At 69.4% G+C, this 18,559-nt stretch overlaps 1 protein-coding gene across 1 annotated transcript; it reads right to left on the bottom strand.

Annotated features, from left to right (window-relative positions):
- Positions 1 to 8,946: 8,946 nt before the first annotated feature.
- On the bottom strand, positions 8,947 to 17,641 carry PARP10 (poly(ADP-ribose) polymerase family member 10). Its single transcript, XM_030964858.1, is given in 13 exon segments — positions 8,947 to 9,071; positions 9,074 to 9,253; positions 10,443 to 10,620; positions 10,690 to 10,823; positions 10,895 to 11,369; positions 11,371 to 11,852; positions 11,984 to 12,119; positions 12,217 to 12,429; positions 13,160 to 13,716; positions 14,159 to 14,377; positions 15,841 to 16,074; positions 16,766 to 16,926; positions 17,322 to 17,641. Coding segments are annotated over 13 exon segments (3,414 nt in total).
- Between the last annotated feature and the right edge of the window lie 918 nt (positions 17,642 to 18,559).

Raw genomic sequence — 18,559 nt, 5'->3', positions numbered from 1 at the left:
AAACCCGTCAGCACCTGGCAAGGGGGCACAGGGATCCCCAATCTCAGTGCCCTGCTGGCACCCAGTGAGGTGGGACTGTGCAGTGACACCAAACCCTCTGTGCAGTGACACCAAACCCTCTGGCACTCTCTGAGGAGTGACACCGAGCCCAGCTCGTGTCCAACAGCGCCAAACCCTGGCACTGAGCAAGGTGGGGTCACACAGTGACACCAAACTGCCAGCACCCGGCAAGGGGGGACAGGGACCCTCAGTCTCGGTCCCCTGATGGCACCCAGTGAGGTGGGACTGTGTAGTGACACCGAACCCTCTGCCACTCTCTGAGGAGGGACACCGAGCCCAGCCTGTGTCCAAGAGCACCAAGCCCCGGCATGGAGCAAGGTGGGATCACACGGTGATATCAAACTGCCAGCGCCTGGCAAGGTGAGGTGACACAGTGACATCAAACACCTGGGCCAGGACCTACAGCACTGAACCTGCCAGCAGCTGGAGAGGTGGGACCACAGTGTGACACTGAACCTGCTGGCACAAGGTGAGGTGGGAGCAGAATGACACCAAACTCCCACGTCAGGACCCACCTGAAGAGGTGGGACAGCACAGTGACAATGAACACCTGCCAGCACCCACTGAGGTGGGACAGCATGGTGACAATGAACACCTGCCAGCACCCATTGAGGTGGGACAGCACGGTGACAATGAACACCTGCCAGCACCCGGAGAGGTGGGACAGCGCGGTGACAATGAACACCTGCCAGCACCTGGAGAGGTGGGACAGCACGGTGACAATGAACACCTGCCAGCACCCAGTGAGGTGGGACAGCACGGTGACAATGAACACCTGCCAGCACCTGGAGAGGTGAGACAGCGCGGTGACAATGAACACCTGCCAGCACCCATTGAGGTGGGACAGCACGGTGACAATGAACACCTGCCAGCACCCATCAGGGTGGGACAGCAAGGTGACAATGAACACCTGCCAGCAGCTGCCCAACCGTGTGCCACCCCTGCCGGTCCATGCTGAGATCTGCCAGGCTGAGATGTGCCGAGCTGCTCCTGACAGCACCAAGCGCTCCAGGGTGCCTCAGCCGGGGACACGGGACGGTGCCACAACTGCTGGTGGCACGAGCAGGGACCGCAGGCCGTTCCCAGCTCCCTGGCACCGGGGTGCCGCTCTGGGGGAAGCAGCCAGACCCCCCGATGGCCGGGACCCCGCAGCGGGGACAGCTGGGACCCCCGGCGCGGGCCCGGGGGCGCTCCCCCCGCACGCAGCACCGCTCCCATGTAAGGGCATGGCCGCGGCCGCTGCCGCCCCACGCCGCGACACCGGGGCGCCCTCGGCCACGGGCAGGCACCGGGGGCAGTGCCGGGGCCAGACCCACCTCCCCGCGCGGGGGTCGTACCCCGAGATGCCACCGATGCCACCGATGCCACCGATGCCACCGATGCCACCGCCGAGCACCGGCGCTCCGCCGCCCCCCGCCGCACCCTGACGGCCCGTGCCCCCTCCGCGCCTCCCCAGCCCCCCAGCAGCCCCTCTGTCCCCAGGGCATTCGGAGGGACCCCTCCCCCCCACCACGCCGCCCCCGACCCCTCCGGTCGCTCCGGGGGGCGCGGGCAGAGCCCCCCCAGCCTCCCGAGCCCCCCGAGCCCCCCGAGGGCGGTGACCCGGGGGGCTCCCCGCGGGGTCGGCGCTGCCGGGCCGTGTCCCCGGCCCCCCGGCCCCCAGGCCGCCCCCCGGCCGTGCCGGGAGCTGGCGGTGCCCGCCGTGCCCAATTATGGGAATGAGCGGCCGCGCTCCCCCGGGGCCCCCCCGCGGCCGGCGCCCCACGGCGCCCCCCGGCCGGCCCGAGTGGGGCGGAGGTCCCGTACCCTTGTAGCGCTCCCGCACGTCCTCGTAGGCCTGGATGAAATCCTGTTCTTCGGGCTCGGGAGGGGGCCCGGCGGCGGCCATGGCGGCGGGGGGCGGATTTGGGGGGGCGAGGGCGGGGGCCGGGGCCGGGGTCCGGCGTGCCCGGGGTGTCCGGCGTGTCCGGCGGCTCGGTGGCCCCGCACCCCGCGGCTGGGCAGGGGCACGGGACAGGGGACGGGACAGGGGACGGGACCGGGGACGGGGCGTGCCCCCGCCCAGCCCTTTAAAGGAACCGCCGGACACCGCCCCGAGGCGCGGAAACGGCACCTACGGACACGGCACCGACCCATGGACACGGCACCGTGGGGCAGGCCACCCCACGGGGCAGGGCACCCTGTGGGGCACTGTGCTCCATGCCCCCCAAAGGGCTCGCTCGGTGCTGGGGATGTGGCGCTGCCCGAACCCTGATACTGCTGGTCCCGTCCGTGGGGCACCCACGGGTGCCCAGAGGAGAGCGAGGGGGCGAGGGGCGGGTGATAAGGGACAGGGGCCGCAGGTGCTAAGGGACAGTGTGGGGCTGGGGTCACAGGTGATAGGGGACAGTGTGGGACTGGGGTCATAGGTCTTAGGGGACGGTGTGGGGCTGGGGGCGCAGGTGGTGAGGGATGGGGTGGGGGGTACCCGGTGCACCCCACAGCCGGCGCAGGGACACCCCGGTTCGCACCCCCATCTCTCCCCCTCGCTCGAGGGGCAGACCCGGCGCCCTCTCCCCCGGTGAATGCTCAGCCCCTCTCAGAGACACCCGCGTCCCCTCCGGCCGGTGGGGACAGGGACATCACGCCCCCGGACTTTTAAAAAACCGAGGGATTTTTAAAGCTCGGTGTCCCAGTGCCACCTGAGGGGCCTGGAGCGGGCCCCACCGCGGCCCCCAACAACCCCCCCTCGGAGCCCAGTCCCGGCCGTGGGCGAGCTGGGGGGGGGGGGACACACACCGGCCCCATGGGACGGGGCTTCGTCATCCCTAAAAATAGACATTAATGCCCCGAAACTCGAGCGGGGACAGCGCCGGGGGGGCTGAGGGGGGCGGGGAGGGGCGGGGAGGGAGGGAGGGAAGGAGGGAGGGAGGCGGGGAAGGACAGGGAGGTGGAACGGAAATAGCCGGGGGGGAGGGTTCTGTGCCGCGGGGGGACTGAGAACTCTATGGGAGGGAGCATTTTATGGGGACGCACTGGCAGCTGTACGGGGACGGCACGGCACGGCACGGCTCGGCACGGCACGGCACGGCTCAGATCGGCATGGCACGGCATCCCCCATCGCGGCTTCACTGCCCCGACCCCGGCGCAGCTCCCAGCGCTGTGTCACCCCTCCCTCGGTGCCCCGGCCCCCACGGCATCGCCCCACGGGCCTCCAGACGCCGCCGACCCCTCCATCTCCCCGAGCACGCCGAGTGCCCCGGGTCACGTCCCAGAGCCCCGGACAGATCCCGAGCCCCAGCCCCCTACAGCGGCTCATGCCGAGCCCCCAGTCACACCCCGGCCCCCCAGTCACGCCCCGGCCCCCCAGTCACGCCCCGGCCCCCCAGTCACGCCCCGGCTCCCCGGACGCGCTGCCGCCCCCCGGGCCGTACCTGCGATGCGGATGACGGCTCTCTCGGCGGGGTCCAGCACCGTCCCGTTGCCCGCGGCCGCCTTGGCGCGCTGGGAGCGCTGGTGCTTGCCCAGGTTCCAGGGCAGCGTGTCCCCGGCGCCGGGCGAGCCGCTGCTGCCACTCGAGCTCTCCTCCGCCATCGCCGCCGACCCCGGCTCCTGCGACAGAGGGACGGCGTCAGGGACCCCCGGTACCGGGACCACCGCCTTCGTACGCTAGGGACCCCCGGCACCGTCGCCTTCATACGCTAGGGACCCCCGGTACCGAGCACCAGGGACCCCCGGCACCACCGCCTTCGTACGCTAGGGACCCCCGGCACCGGGCACCAGGGACCTCTGGCATTACCACTGCCCCCTCTCTCGCTTCGGGGACTCCCCGCACCGGGCACCAGGGACCCCTGGCACCGGGACCACCGCCTTCGTACGCTAGGGACCCCCGGCACCGCCACCTCCTTCCCTGTCGCTTCAGGGACCCGTGGTACCGGGGCACCAGAGACCCCCGGCATCGCCACTGCTCCCCCTTACTTCAGGGACCCCCGGCACCGCCGACCGCGGCTCCTGCGGCAGAGAGGCGGTGCCAGGGACACCGGGACCGCAGCACCGGCGGCTCCCGGTGCAGCGCACGGCGGAATCACGGAGCGCCCGGAGGTACCGGAACCCTCGAGACAGCCCCGGGGAAGCGGGGTCCGTGCCGAGCCGGGCCGTGCAGGGCGGTGTCGCTAGGGACACGGTCCCCACGAGGCCACTGCGGCGATGGGATGGGCAGGGAGCCGCGGTGATGGCTGGTCCGGTACCGGGAACTCGCCCGTGGGACCGCCCGCGGTGCCGCCGCAGCCGGGGCGCACACGGGAAGAACAGCCGGACCGAAGGCGTAGGAGACAAGACCGGACCGGGGCAGCGGCCAGGCCGGCTCGGTGTCTCGGAGCGGCTGCGGGGTTCGGGCGGCCCGCGGGGTCGGTGCCGGCTGCAGCACCTCGGTGCCGGGAGCGCTCCCAGGGGAGCGGGACGGAGGCTGCCGGCAGCGATGACTCCGTGATGCCGGCACCTGCGTGATCCTGCCCCCTCCATCCCGGCACCTCCGCCATCCCGCCTCCATCATCCCGGCACCTCCGTGATCCCGCCCCCGCCATCCCGGCACCTCCGCCATCCCGCTGCCTCCGCTCCCCCGGCATCTCCGTGATCCTGCCCCCAGCATCCCGACACCTCCGCGATCCCGGCACCTCCGCGATCCCACCTCCGCCCCGGCGCCACCGCAGCTCCGACACCGGCTCGGGCTCGTTCCCCGGGGAGCCGGCAGCACCGGGCGTTTGCCGCGGCCGAGGCGCCATTTGCAGAAGCTCCGAACCCCGGAAAGTCACCGGGCCCGGCACCACCGGGCCCGGCACCGGGACCCACCGGCATCACCGACAACACAGCGCTCGGCCCTCCCGGCGCCGTGGGACCCTGGCGTGACCGACATCACCGGCACCCCCAGACCCACCGGCATCACCGGCACCCCCAGACCCACGGGCATCACCGGCACCCCCGGCAGTGGGGTGGCGGCGGGGGGTGGGCGTGGGGAAGAGAAGGGGGGCGGGCGTAGGGGGGCAAAGCGAGGGGGAGCAGGCGGGGGGCGGACGTGGGGGACAGCGCGGTGCCAAGCCTGAGTCACCGGCTCCACCGCCCACGTCCCCCGAGCAGCCCCTCCACTCCAGGCCTGGCGCCGCCTCCCCGCACCGCAGCGGGGGCCATAGGGACCCCCCTGCCCCCAGACTCGGGTCTCAGCACCCAAACGCCCCTCGAGCCCCCAGCAGAGCCCTCCCGCAGCACCCTCCAGGCCGCAGCCCCCCTCCTCTCCCCCAGCCCTGCGGCAGCCCCGCAGCATCCTCCAATCCCCCTCCCACCCCCGCCGCTCCCGGCTCCACGGGGGAGTGGGCGAGGGGGGTCCCACGCGCGGGGACTCACCGAGCGCCACGATGTCCGCCAAGACGCGACGGGGGGGCATGACCGGGGGGGGAAAACAGCGCCGGCACCGGGAGGGCTCCGGAGGGGATGCGGCACCGGCGGGGAGCACCGGCACCGGTACCGCGGGGGCTCCGGGGGAAAATGGCCCCGGGGGCTCCGCCCGCACCGGCACCGGCTCCGGCTTCGCGGCAGGGGCGGGGCGGGGGGCGGGCAGCGGGGGGCGCCTTATCTCAGCGCCCCACCCTCCACAGCCGCGCACCCCGCGGGGAAGGCACCCCCGGCACCCGGCGCGGGAAGGATTAACGCCGGCCAGTGCTCCCAGTACAGCCAGAACCAGGGGCCAACCCGGCCAGTGCTCCCAGTACAGCCAGAAACGGGGGCCACCCGTGACCAGTACTCCCAGTAAGCAGCCAGAACCAGGGGCCACCCGTGACCAGTGCTCCCAGTACAGCCAGAACCAGGGGCCAACCCTGGCCAGTGCTCCCAGTACAGCCAGAAACGGGGGCCACCCGTGACCAGTACTCCCAGTACAGCCAGAACCAGGGGCCAGCCCCGGCCAATGCTCCCAGTACAGCCAGAACCAGGGGCCATCCCTGACCAGTGCTCCCAGTACAGCCAGAACCAGGGGCCATCCCTGACCAGTGCTCCCAGTACAGCCAGCACGGCACGGGTTAACTGTGACCAGCGCTCCCAGTACACTCCGTACGGAGCAGGTTAACCCTCCCCTGCACACCCGATCCGCAGAGGATTAACTCTCCCCCGTACATCCAGCATGGAGAGGGTTAACCCTGACCAGCGCTCCCAGTACCCCGGGCAGGCAGGGGTTAACTGACCAGTACACCCAGTACACCCAGTCCGGAGAGGGTGGCTGTGACCAGCACACCAAACGCGGAGAGGGTTAACCCTCACCACTGCACCCAGCTTGGAGGGCGAACCCCGCCCAGCGCTCCCGGCGGAGCCGGTCCCGCCCCGCGCTCCCGCAGGGAAGTCCCGCAGCCGCTCGGCACCGCCCGCCCGGGCTGGGCGCTCAATTGTGGGCCCAGCACCGGCCCGGCACCGGCCCAGAACCGGCCCAGCACCGGCACACCGCTGGCCCATCAGCGGCACGTCTGACGGCGGCTGCCGCATTCAGAGCCCAGGGGAGCGCGGTGGCGGAGGGCTGAGATGGGAGCCCTGGCACGGCCCTGGCACGGCCATGGCACGGCTCTGGCACGGCTCTGGCACGGTGCTCACACCCTGCTGGGCACCAGCCTCTCTTCTGGCCGGAGAACAGAGCACGGCTCCAGCCACCAGCGCTGCAGCAGGGCTCATGGTCTGGTGGCTGGGGAGGCTGGGGAGCCGCGGATCCCCTGTGGGGAGATGGGATTGGGGACGGGGACCAGTTCTGGGAACCGGTGCCTTGACCCAGAGCTGGTGCTGGGAACCGGAGCTGGTGCCAGGTCCCGAGGCTGGTACCAGGAACAGGAGCTGGAACCAGGAGCTGGTGCCGGGAACCGGAGCCGGTACCGGGAAAGGGAGCTGGAGCAGATAACAGGCGTGTGCGCAGCCCCCCAGTGCGTGAGCACACCTGGGTGTGGTGGACACGGGTGGACACGGGCGGACACGGGTGTGTCCAGCCCCGGGGGCTGCAGGCACGCCCCGGCGCAAGCACCGCAATGAGCACAGAGAGCACGTCTGTGCACGCACACACACACACACACACGCACTGGGGGGTGTCCTGGGGGCTTCAAAGACCCCCGATGCCCCCCGCCATATCCAGTCGCTGGCGTGGCGCAGACCCCCGACCCCCAGCCCCCGTTTGGGCCACCGCGTGCCGAACTGACCCCAACTGACCCAGCACCACCGCACTCACCCCGCGGGGCTCAGAGACCACCGAGGACCCTGAGCGGGGAGGCGTGAGGACCCCCGGGGCTCGGCAGTGGGGCGGTGCAAGGTGGCACCGGCAGCGCCGAGCTCGGGACCCTGTCCCGGTCACTCTGTCCCCACCGTGGTACCTGCCGTGAGGGGGACAAGGCTCAGACCCCCGCCCGCTCTCGCTGCGGCCGTACCGGGGCTGCCGCTCGCTCCGTCCGCCCGGATCCGGTGCTGGCGCAGCCGCTCCTTCCGCGGTCATGTGCCGGTGCCGGCACGGGCGCAGGGAGCGGATCCCCCGGCCAGAGCCGGACAAAGGGCCCTTTTCAGCCGCGCTGGGCCCCGCGGGCCCCTCGGCGTCAGGGGACAAAGGTCCGGCACGCTTGGCACCGGCAGCGCCGGGCACTCCCCGCCCGGGGCACCCGCGGGGCGCGGGGCACCGGACTCTGCAGAGGGGGGTGGGCGTGCGGCCAGGACCCCTCCTGCACCCCCGACCCTCTGCGCTCTCACCTCCATCCGCCGGCGCTCGGCGGGGAGCGGGGCAGCGCCACGTGCGCGGGGCTGGCACGGCTGGCACGATGCCCGTCGGGATCCCAGTGCTGGCACACGTCAGCGGGGCTGGCACACGCCGGCGCGGTGCCACAGCACCCTGCCCGGGAGCCGCCCGTGCCCGCGGGGCCGGCGCCTCTGGTGTCACCCTTGTGCCCACCCCGTGTGGGCTCCCCAAAGGGGCGCGGGGGTCACCGAGACCCCCAGCCCTGCCCTCACCCACCTGGGGCATCTCAGTGGGCAACACGGGCACGGGGGGGACGCTGGGCACCCCCACCTCACCCCGCTGCTGCCTGCTGGAGGGTCTCACCCGGTGGGCAGCACTGCTGCCAGCACTGCCCACGGCAAGGGCTCTGCCCAAACCCACAGGGTGGGCACCAGGGTCCCCCCCAGCACAGCTCAGGGTGCAGGGGGACAGAGGAGCAGGCAGGGAGCAGGTGAGGAGCAGGTGGGGAGCAGGATGCAGGTAGGGTGCAGGCAGGGAGCAGGTGAGGAGCAGGAAGGGTGCAGGGAACAGGGAGAGGTGCAGGAGTGGCCAGGTCCAGCCCTAGGGTGGCCCAGAGCCACCACCCAGCACAGCCACTTCACTGGGGGACACAGCACCACACACAGCCAGGCTCCTGCCTGACCCCAGTGCTCCCAGTTCGGTCTGGGATCCCATCCACCCCAATGCCAGTGATCCCAGCTCGGTCTGGGACCCCATGCACCCCAATGCCAGTGGTCCCAGTTGGGACTGAGACATTCCCCCTATTCCAATACTCGCAGCTGGGACTGGAACTTCCCCTCCTCTCTCCCTGTCCCCCCTCAATCCCAGCCATGCAAAAGGCTCCAATTTATTTAAAATTCCAAATTTTATTTGCAGTTTTATTCTGAATTTCACTGGTGTCACACAGGTGACCCAAAGTCCTCCTGCCCACCTTCTGCCCTGGCTCGAGGGTGCCCAGGAGAATCCCCAAGTGAGGATCCCCCCACTGTGAGCTCCTGGGCAGGGCAGGAACACCCCTGCACACCTTGAGCCCCTGGACACCGTAACCCCCGCTTTGGCACCAGTGCCAGGGGACGCCGAGAGGATGAAAAGGGCTCCTTGCAGCAGAGCCCCTGCCGGGGGGCTCAGAGGGGGCCCCCGTGGCGGCTGCGGCAGGTGATGAGGTACTGGGGGTAGGCCTGGGTGTCGTTGAAGATGACGAAGATGTCGGGCTGCCGCGGGTCATCCACCACGCTGTGGTAGCGCCGGGGCGCCCCGGAGCCCTCGCGCAAGGGGGTGCCCGCAGCCCCGGCTGCCCGGCCGCGAACTCTCCGGTCAGCACCTTGGCCATGAAGATGAACTTGGTGCCATTGGCGCTGGGGGGTGAGTACCGGTCCCGTGCCGAGATCGCCGCCCGCACCGCAAAGTAAACACCGTGGCCATAGAGTGTGGCTGAGGGGATGGGCATCAGCTGGGGCACAGGGGGTGTGCCAGCAGCACTGGGACCACATGGGCACCCCAGGGCCACATCGGCACCCAATTCCACACCGAGGGCACCGTGCCCACCTTGGCCCCCCATTCCCCTGCATCCCATGGTCAGCCTGTTCCTGTGCAAATGGCACCATGCCCACCTCACCACCCAATTCCACACTGCTGGCACCGTGCCCACCTTGGCACCCCATTCCCATGCACCCCATGATCACTCTATTCCTGTGCAAATGCCACTGTGCCCACCTCACCATCCCTTTCCACACCAATGGCACATGCCCACCTTGGGACCCCTTCCCATCCACCCAGGATCACCCTGTTCCTGTGCAAATGGCACCGTGCCACCTCACCACCCTGTTCCCACACCAATGGCACTGTGCCCAACTTGGCACCCCATTCCCATGTCCCCATGATCACCCTGTTCCTGTGCAAATGGCACTGTGCCCCCCTCACCACCCCATTCCACACCGAGGGCACCATGCTCTCCTTGGCACCCCATTCCCATGCACCCATGATCACCTATTCCTGTGCAAATGGCAGCATGATCAGCTTGGCACCGCCACCTTGGCCACCATCCCATTCCCATGTCCCCATGATCACCCTGTCCCTGTGCAAATGGCACCGTGCCCACCTCACCACCCCATTCCACACTGAGGGCACCATGCCCTCCTTGGCACCGCATTCCCATGCCCCCTTGATCACTCTATTCCTGTGCAAATGTGACCACATCAACATCCCATTCCTACACCAACGGCCTCCTTGGCATGCACCCCCCGTGATCACCCTATTCTTGTGCAAATGGCACCATGCCCACCTCACCACCCCATTCCACACCAAAGGCACTGTGCCCACCTTGGCACCCCATTCCCATACCCCCAGGATCACCCTGTTCCTGTGCAAATGGCACCATGCCCACCTCACCACCCTGTTCCCACACTGAGGGCCCTGTGCCCACCTTGGCACCCCATTCCCACACCAATGGCACCCAGTGCCCTGTTCCCATGCTGTCAGCGCCATGCCCACATGGACACTCTGTACCCATGCCAATGGCACCATGCCCCTCCTTGGTGTCCTGTTCCCATGCTGATGGCACCGTGCCCCCCCTTGGTGCCCTGTTCCCACACCAAGGGCACCCCTGGTGCCCGGCGCTCACCATTCTTCCCGCAGAAGCTGCGGTTGAAGCCATGCAGGCAGATCTCACAGCTGGAGGCCTTGGTGGTGCCGTGGAAGAGGACGCGCTCCACGGCGGTGCCAGCGGCACAGGCGCGCTTCACGCTGCCCTTCTTCAGCTGGTACTGCTTGTACAGCACTGGATGGATCAGCTTCTGCACCTGCTGGGCACCGCTGTGTCACTGCTGTGCCATGGGGACACCCTGGGGGTCCCCCATGCCCAGCCCCACCTGCACGATGCTGATCTGGCTGTGCAGCTCCTCCAGAGTGCCGCAGAAATGGCGCACCGTGTCAGCGAACTCCTCCGAGTCCTCAGCCAGCGCCATCAGCCGCACCTCCTCCTCCAGCCCAGCCATCTCTGGCCCTGCTGGAGAAAGCCCCGGTGAGCGTGGGCGCAGCGAGGGGCACAGCTGGCCCCACAGCACCCAGACACACCGAGCAGGAAGAAGGTGCTGTCCAGCGGGGGCTGGCTGCGGCAGACGGGTACAGCGCGGGCGCTGCCGATGTCGAACTCCTCCATGCGCTCCAAATCCACGGTGAAGGGCCGCCCATCCAGCACCAGATCCAGCCGGCGCTCCTGGCGTGACCAGGCCTGCTCCAGCAGCGCCGCTGCCTCGGGGGCGTAGGGGACAGCAGTGCCAGAGGGGTCCCAGCGCACCCAGTGCGCGGTGGCAGTGGTGGCAGTGGGGTCAGTGGTGTCAGCAGTGGCAGCAGTGGCAGCAGTGGCACCGTGCCCTGGCGATGGCAGGCGGTGGAGCAGCGAGCTGAGGTCTCGGGCAGCCAGGGCCGTGTAGTCGGCGAAGCCGCGCAGCGTGGCGGTGTCACCGCGCAGGCTGAGCTGCACGGCGTGCCGGCACCGCAGCAGGGCCAGGGCACAGCGGCCGGCAGCCGGCAGCGCCTGCAGCCGCTCACTCGCCACGTCCTGCACCTGCAGCCGCCCCGCCAGCGCCCGCTCCAGCTCCCGCGCCACCGCCGAGGCGTCCCGCTCGGAGGAGCAGAACAGCGTCACCCGCACCGCCCGCCGCCAGCAGCACCTCCTCCAGCGAGGCCTCCAGCGCGGCCAGCAGCCTGGCATCCTCCCGGGCCTGCTCCTGCTCCTGCTCACGGCTGTAGGAGCGCAGGGACAGAGCGGTGGCGCGCGCCAGCTCCTCCTGCTCGTGCCTCGCATGGTCCATGGAGTACTGGATGGCCAGAGCCATCTGCACCTCCTCCTCCTCCTCCTCCACGCCATTGTCTGACAGCAGCTCCTTGGCACCATCGCCACCGGCCGCACAGATGAACGCGGCGTTGGGATCCCACTCGTCACCAGGGACGGTGTCAGGCCACGGGTCAGGGCTGTCACGGCCATCGGCGTTGCTCGGGCGCAGTGCTGCCAGCACCTCCTTGATCTCCTCTGTGGGAGCAGCGGGGTGTCAGCTGTGAGGCCCCCCCACCATGTCCTGGGGGAGGACCAGCACCCATGGCCCCCTCATCCCACTGCAGCACCCACAGAGCAGGCACCAAAGTGGCACCCTCACCCCTCACCTGCGCTGGAATGGAAGCCGTGGTCACCACCATCACCATCACCATCAGCAGCGGCATTGTGGCCCTCAGGCAGGTCATGGTGCCGGGAGTGTGGCTGGGGCTCCCTGCTTGGGGGCAGCAGCTCCTCCAGCTCCAGCTGTGGGCATCAAGGGGCAGCATCACCAATGCTGCACAGCAGGGACCAACACAACAGCACCTGCTTGCCAGACCCCTCCCTCCCCACGAGGCTGCACCTGGGGATCTGGAGGGCTCCAGGGTTCACCGTCCAGCTGGATGACGCACTGGAAGCGGCTCTCCAGCTGCTGCAGGAGGCTCTGCCCAGCCAGGTCCCGCAGGAAGCGGGCAACGCCGGGGAAGCGCAGGGTTGTGGGGTGCGAGGCCACAGAGTCCAGCAGGCTCTGCAGGAAATCCGCCACGGCCTGGCACCGGCCCGGCTCCCCGCTCACCTGTCAGCAGATGGGCAAAGGGTCAGCACCTGGGCACCAGCGCCTGCCCAGCTCCCCACTCACCTGCAGGCAGCGTGGGCAGCACCATGGGGCTGGCAACCCCTGGCAACAGGATGTGCTGTGAGCATGGGGAGATGGGAGTGCAGCAGAGACCTCTGCCCACATCCCTGCCTGTACCTGCCCACACCTGCCTGCACCTGCTCACACCTGTCTGCACCTGTCCACACCTGCCTGCACTGCAGCCTGCACCTGCCCACACCTACCTGCACTGCTACCTGTACCTGTCTGTACCTGCCCATACCTACCTGCACTGCTGCCTGTACCTGTCTGTACCTGCCCACACCTACCTGCACTACCTGTACCTGTCTGTACCTGCCCATACCTACCTGCACCTGCCCACACCTACCTGCACTGCTGCCTGTACCTGTCTGTACCTGCCCACATCCCTGCCTTTACCTGTCTGCACCTGCCCACACCTACCTGCACTGCTGCCTGTACCTGTCTGTACCTGCCCACATCCCTGCCTTTACCTGTCTGCACCTGCCCACACCTGCCTGCACTGCTGCCTGTACCTGTCTGTACCTGCCCACACCTCCCTGCACTGCTGCTTGCACCTGCCCACACCTGTCTGCACCTGCCCACACCCCTGCACTCGATAATCTTTAAGCTCTCTTCCAACCTAGCCGTTCTGTGAATTCCGTGACTTCTCCTCCCCCTGCCTGCAGCTCACCCGGAACCCAGAGATGTCCCCCCCCTCCAGTGGCAGCAGGGACACTTCGGGGACGCTGCTGAGCACGTCCTGGTAGTGCTGCTGCAGGTAGCGCACGGCTCCCGGCTCCGCTGGCACCAGCGCCTCGTCCTGCACCGGCGCCGCCGACACCGGCTCCGGCACCACCACCGACACGGGCCGGGGGGGCTGGGCCTGGCTGGGCACGGCCCTGAGCCCCTCTGTGTCCTTGTCCCTGCTGGGGAAGGCAGCTGAGGTCTGCCCCAGCCCTGGGTGTGATGTTGGTGCTGCCGGGGCTGGTGCTGTGTCCGGTGGGGGGTTTGTGTGTGCCACGGTGGGGTCTGAGGTTGGCACTGGGTCCGGCAGGCAATCTGTGTCCAGCAAGGGCTCCCTGACCAGCAGGGGCTCCATGTCAGGAAGAGAGGCCCTGTCCGGAGCAGGGACAGTGTCCAGGGGCACGTCCGCGTTCTCCTCCAGCAGCTCCAGGAAGGGAAAGTGGGGGGTGAGCTCCAGCACCATGTCCTGCAGCCGGTGTGGCCTCTGCAGCACCCGCTCTGCAGCTGTGGGGACAAAGGGACAGGCAGCTGGTGGCATAGAGCGGCTCCCTGTGCTCCCATGATCACCCTGTTCCTGTGCAAATGGCACTGTGCCCATCTTGGCACCCCACTGCCCTGCCCCCATGATCACCCTGTTCCTGTGCAAATGGCACTGTGCCCACCTTGGCACCCCACTGCCCTGCCCCCATGATCACCCTGTTCCTGTGCAAATGGCACTGTGCCCACCTCACCACCCTTTTCCACACTGAAGGCACTGTGCCCACCTCACCACGCCATTCCCATGCCCCCACGATCACCCTGTTCCCATACAAATGGCACCGTGCCCACCTCACCACTCCATTCCACACCGAGGGCACAGTGCCCACCTTGGCACCCCATTCCCGTGCCCCCATGATCACCCTGTCCCTGTGCAATCTGCCCTGGTTCCCTGGCACCATGCCCTCACCTGCCGGCTCCTGGAAGGTGACGATGGCCCCGCGCCCCCCTGGCAGCACCTGCACGTCGCTGACGTGGCCGCCGCCGCTGCGCCGGTTCTCAAAGTAGAGCTCGAGCAGGTCCCGGCCCAGCACCAGCCCCGCTGCCCTCACCAGCACCGCGGGGCTCCGTGGCACCCTCAGCAGCGCCAGCCCCCGCCGCCGTGCCCGCTGCTCCGCCGACGCCAGCTCTGCGGCACGGGCAGCGCTGGCACCGTGTCCCCATGGCCGTGTCACCGCGCCCCCATGGCTGTGTCACTGCCCCAACCGTGGCCGTGCCACCGCCCTCACCATGGCTGTGCCACTGCCCCCACCATGGCCCTGCCACCGCCCCCACCATGGCTGTGCCACCGCCCCCACCATGGCTGTGCCACTGCCCCAACCATGGCTGTGTCACCGCCCCCACCATGGCTGTGTCACTGCCCCCACCATGGCCCTGCCACCGCCCCCACCTTGCTGTGCCACCGCCCCCACCATGGCCGTGTCACTGCCCCAACCGTGGCCGTGCCACCGCCCTCACCATGGCTGTGCTACTGCCCCCACCATGGCCCTGCCACCGCCCCCACCATGGCTGTGCCACCGCCCCCACCATGGCTGTGTCACTGCCCCCACCATGGCCGTGTCACCGCCCCCACCATGGCCCTGCCACCACCCCCCACCTTGCTGTGCCACCGCCCCCACCATGGCCGTGTCACTGCCCCCACCATGGCCGTGTCACTGCCCCCACCATGGCTGTGCCACTGCCCCCACCATGGCCCTGCCACCGCCCCCACCTTGCTGTGCCACCGCCCCCACCATGGCTGTGTCACCGCCCCCACCATGGCCGTGCCACCGCCCCCACCATGGCCCTGCCACCGCCCCCACCATGGCTGTGCCACCGCCCCCACCATGGCTGTGTCACCGCCCCCACCATGGCCGTGTCACCGCCCCCACCATGGCCCCTGCCACCACCCCCCACCTTGCTGTGCCACCGCCCCCCACCATGGCCATGTCACCGCCCCCACCATGGCTGTGTCACTGCCCCCACCATGACCGTGCCACTGCCCCCACCATGGCTGTGCCACTGCCCCCACCATGGCTGTGTCACTGCCCCCACCATGGCCTTGCCACCGCCCCCACCATGGCCTTGCCACCGCCCCCACCATGGCTGTGTCACCGCCCCCAGCATGGCCCTGCCACTGTTCCCACCATGGCTGTGTCACCGCCCCCACCATGGCCCTGCCACCGCCCCCACCATGACCCTGCCACCGCCCCCATGGTGCTGTCATGCCCGGGGGCTGGGTGCCCGGCAGAACCCATGCCCCAAAACACCACCTCGATGCTCCCAGACCCCCCACCAGCCCATCAGCCCCCTGCTCCCCCAATACTCCCACCCCTGGCACCAAGGCACCCGGCAGAACCCGTGCCCCAAAACATCACCCTGGTGTCCCCCCCAGACCCCCAAGACCATCAGCCCCCTGTCCCCCCAATGCTCCCACCCCTGGCACCACTGTTCCCCCACCTCTCACCAGTCACCCCAGCCCCTGTATCCCCACCTCACTGCCCTCCAAGCCCCTGGCGGCTCCATCCCATCCCCTCTGCCCTCCACACCCCCACCCCACCACCCCAGACACTCCCCTCATCCCCTGGTGCCCCCCAATGTCCCCAGTCCCACCTGGGGTGCTCAGGGGCTCCTGCAGCCGCAGCAGGCTCCAGCCGGGCACCGAGCCCTGGCACAGGGTGACAGTGCCAGGGGACACCCCCAGCAGGGTCCCCAGGTGTCCAGAGGGCGTCCCGGGCTCCAGACCCCGCAGGAGCAGGTGGAAGGGGTCCCAGGGGGGGGCCGGGCGCACCCCCAGCTTGGCCCCCCCGAGCCTGTGGCTGCCGTGGGCCAACACGTTCTGTGCATCTGGGGAGGGAAGCCAGGGTCACTGGGGGCTCACCCAGCACCCCGGCACCCCCCGGGGGCACAGCACTGCTCACCAGTGCTCCCAGTGGGGCTGGGAACCCCCACACCCCATCCCAGTGAGATGGGAACCCCCACAGCCCATCCCAGTGGGGCTGGGAACCCCCGCACCCCATCCCAGTGAGATGGGAACCCCCACACCCCATCCCAGTGGGGCTGGGAACCCCCACACCCTATCCCAGCACTCCCAGTGGGAATGGGAACCCCCTGACCCTATCCCAGTGAGATGGGAACCCCCACACCCCATCCCAGTGCTCCCAGTGGGGCTGTGACCCACCCCCAAATCCCACCCCAGTGCTCCCAAATGGGACTGAGACCCCCAAATCCCATCCCAGTGCTCCCAGTGGAACTGAGACCCCCAAATCCCACCGCAGTGTCCCCAGCAGAACTGAGACCCCCAAATCCCGCCACAGTGCTCCCAAGACCCCCAAATCCCGCCGCAGTGCTCCCAGTGGAACCGAGACCCCCAAATCCCACCCCAGTGCTCCCAAGACCCCCAAATCCCACCCCAGTGCTCCCAGTGGAACCTAGACCCCCAAATCCCACCCCAGTGCTCCCAGTGGACCCGAGACCCCCAAATCCCGCCGCAGTGCTCCCAGCTGGAAGCGGGACGCGCCCCCCTGCCCGCGCTTACCCTGGGGGTCCTCGAAGGTGAGGAAGAGGAGGGGCCCGAGGCGCTGGCAGCTCTGCACGGGCCCCCCGCCCGAGCGCCGCCGGCTCTCGAAGTACAGCACCAGCAGCTCCTCGGGGGCGTCGGGGGGCACCCCCCGCACCTCCAGCACCCCCCCGGCCATCCTGGGACACACACACGTGTGGGGCTGGGTTCCTTCACGCCCCCTCCCCCCCCAATCCGCTGGGACCCCCCGTGACCCCAAGCCCCCTCCCCAAACTCCTCGTCCGTGCCCCCCTCGTACCGAGGGTCCCCCCGGGCCCGGGTCTGCAGGGCGGGACCCCCCTGGAGCCACAGGCAGGGACCCCCACCTCAGGGCGGGACCCCCCGATCGCCCCGGGCCTCCCCAGCCCCGTGGGGGTCCCACAGCCCCCGCAGGGCCCCCCCCACACCCCCCGGCAGGGCCCCCCACGCACCGGAACGGGACCCCCCGATCGGCCCGGGCCCCCCCCAGCCCCGTGGGGTCCCACACCCCCCGGCAGGGCCCCCCCACCCCGCGGGGCAGGCCCCCCCCACGCACCGGACGCTGCGAGGCTCCGCCCCGGCCAAGAACCGAAACCGAAACGGGACCAAAACGGGAAGGGGAAGGGCGGGGGGCGGGACCGGGGTGGGGACACGGGACAGCCCCCACGCGGGACACGGGGACGCCGGGCTGTCCCGCGGAGGGGGACCGGACTGCGAGACCGGCCGGACGCGGGACACGGGACCAGCACCACGGGTGACAAGCGACTGTCCCTTGTGCGTGACCGGCCCCACGCGTGACCAGCAACACGGAACTGGCCCCAGATGTGGCGAGGGGACGCGGAAAAAGCGCCTCGGGTGACAGGGGTACACGGGCATGACTGGCCCCACGAGTGACCAGGGGACACGGAACCGACACCAGATGTGGCGAGAGGACACGGAAAAAGCCCCACGGATGACGGGTGCGCGGGTCCGTCCTCGAAAATGACACAGGGACACGGGGCCAGCCACACGGGCGACAGGGGGACATGTGGCTGTCCCTTGTGCATGACCAGGGGACCCGTGACCAGCCCCACGCGTGACCACAGGACACGGAACTGACCCCAGTCGCAACAAAGGGACACGGAATAAGCCCCACAGGGGGTACACGAGAATGACGTAGGCACACGGGCCATCCCCAGGGGCGACAGGGGGACGCGGGCTGTCCCTTGCAAGTCACCGGGAGACTCCTCACCACCCCCGCGAGTGACCGGGGGTCATAGAACTGACCCCAGAGGCGATAGGGGATACGGAATAAGCTCCAGGGGGTACACAAGAATGACACAGGCGCACGGGCCATGCCCAGGGGTGACAGGGGGACAGGATGACACGTGGCTGTCCCTTACGCGTCACCGCGGGCGCGTGACCAGCCCCACGAGTGACCAGGGGACAGGGAACTGACCCCAGACACGAGAAGAGGACACGGAAATGTCCCCACAGAGGTACACGACAATAACATAGGCGCACGGGCCATCCCCGGGGGAGACAGGGGGACAAGTGACTGGCCATCCTGAGTGACCAGGGGTGAAGGGGGACATGTGGCTGTCCCTTGCGAGACACCGGGGGACTCCTGACCACCCCTACGAGTGACCAGAGGACGTGGAACTGACCCCAGATGCAACAAGGGGACACCGATAAAGCCCCACAGAGTTACATGAGAATGACGTAGGCGCAGGGGCCATCCCCAGGGGTGACAAGGGGACACGTGGTGGCTGTCCCTTGCGCGTCACCGCTGGCGCGTGACCGTCCCCACGCGTG

This window comes from Camarhynchus parvulus, chromosome 2, assembly GCF_901933205.1.
Source record: "Camarhynchus parvulus chromosome 2, STF_HiC, whole genome shotgun sequence".
NCBI classification, from domain to species: Eukaryota; Metazoa; Chordata; class Aves; order Passeriformes; family Thraupidae; genus Camarhynchus; species Camarhynchus parvulus.
This window is presented reverse-complemented; position numbering and strand designations above follow the sequence as displayed.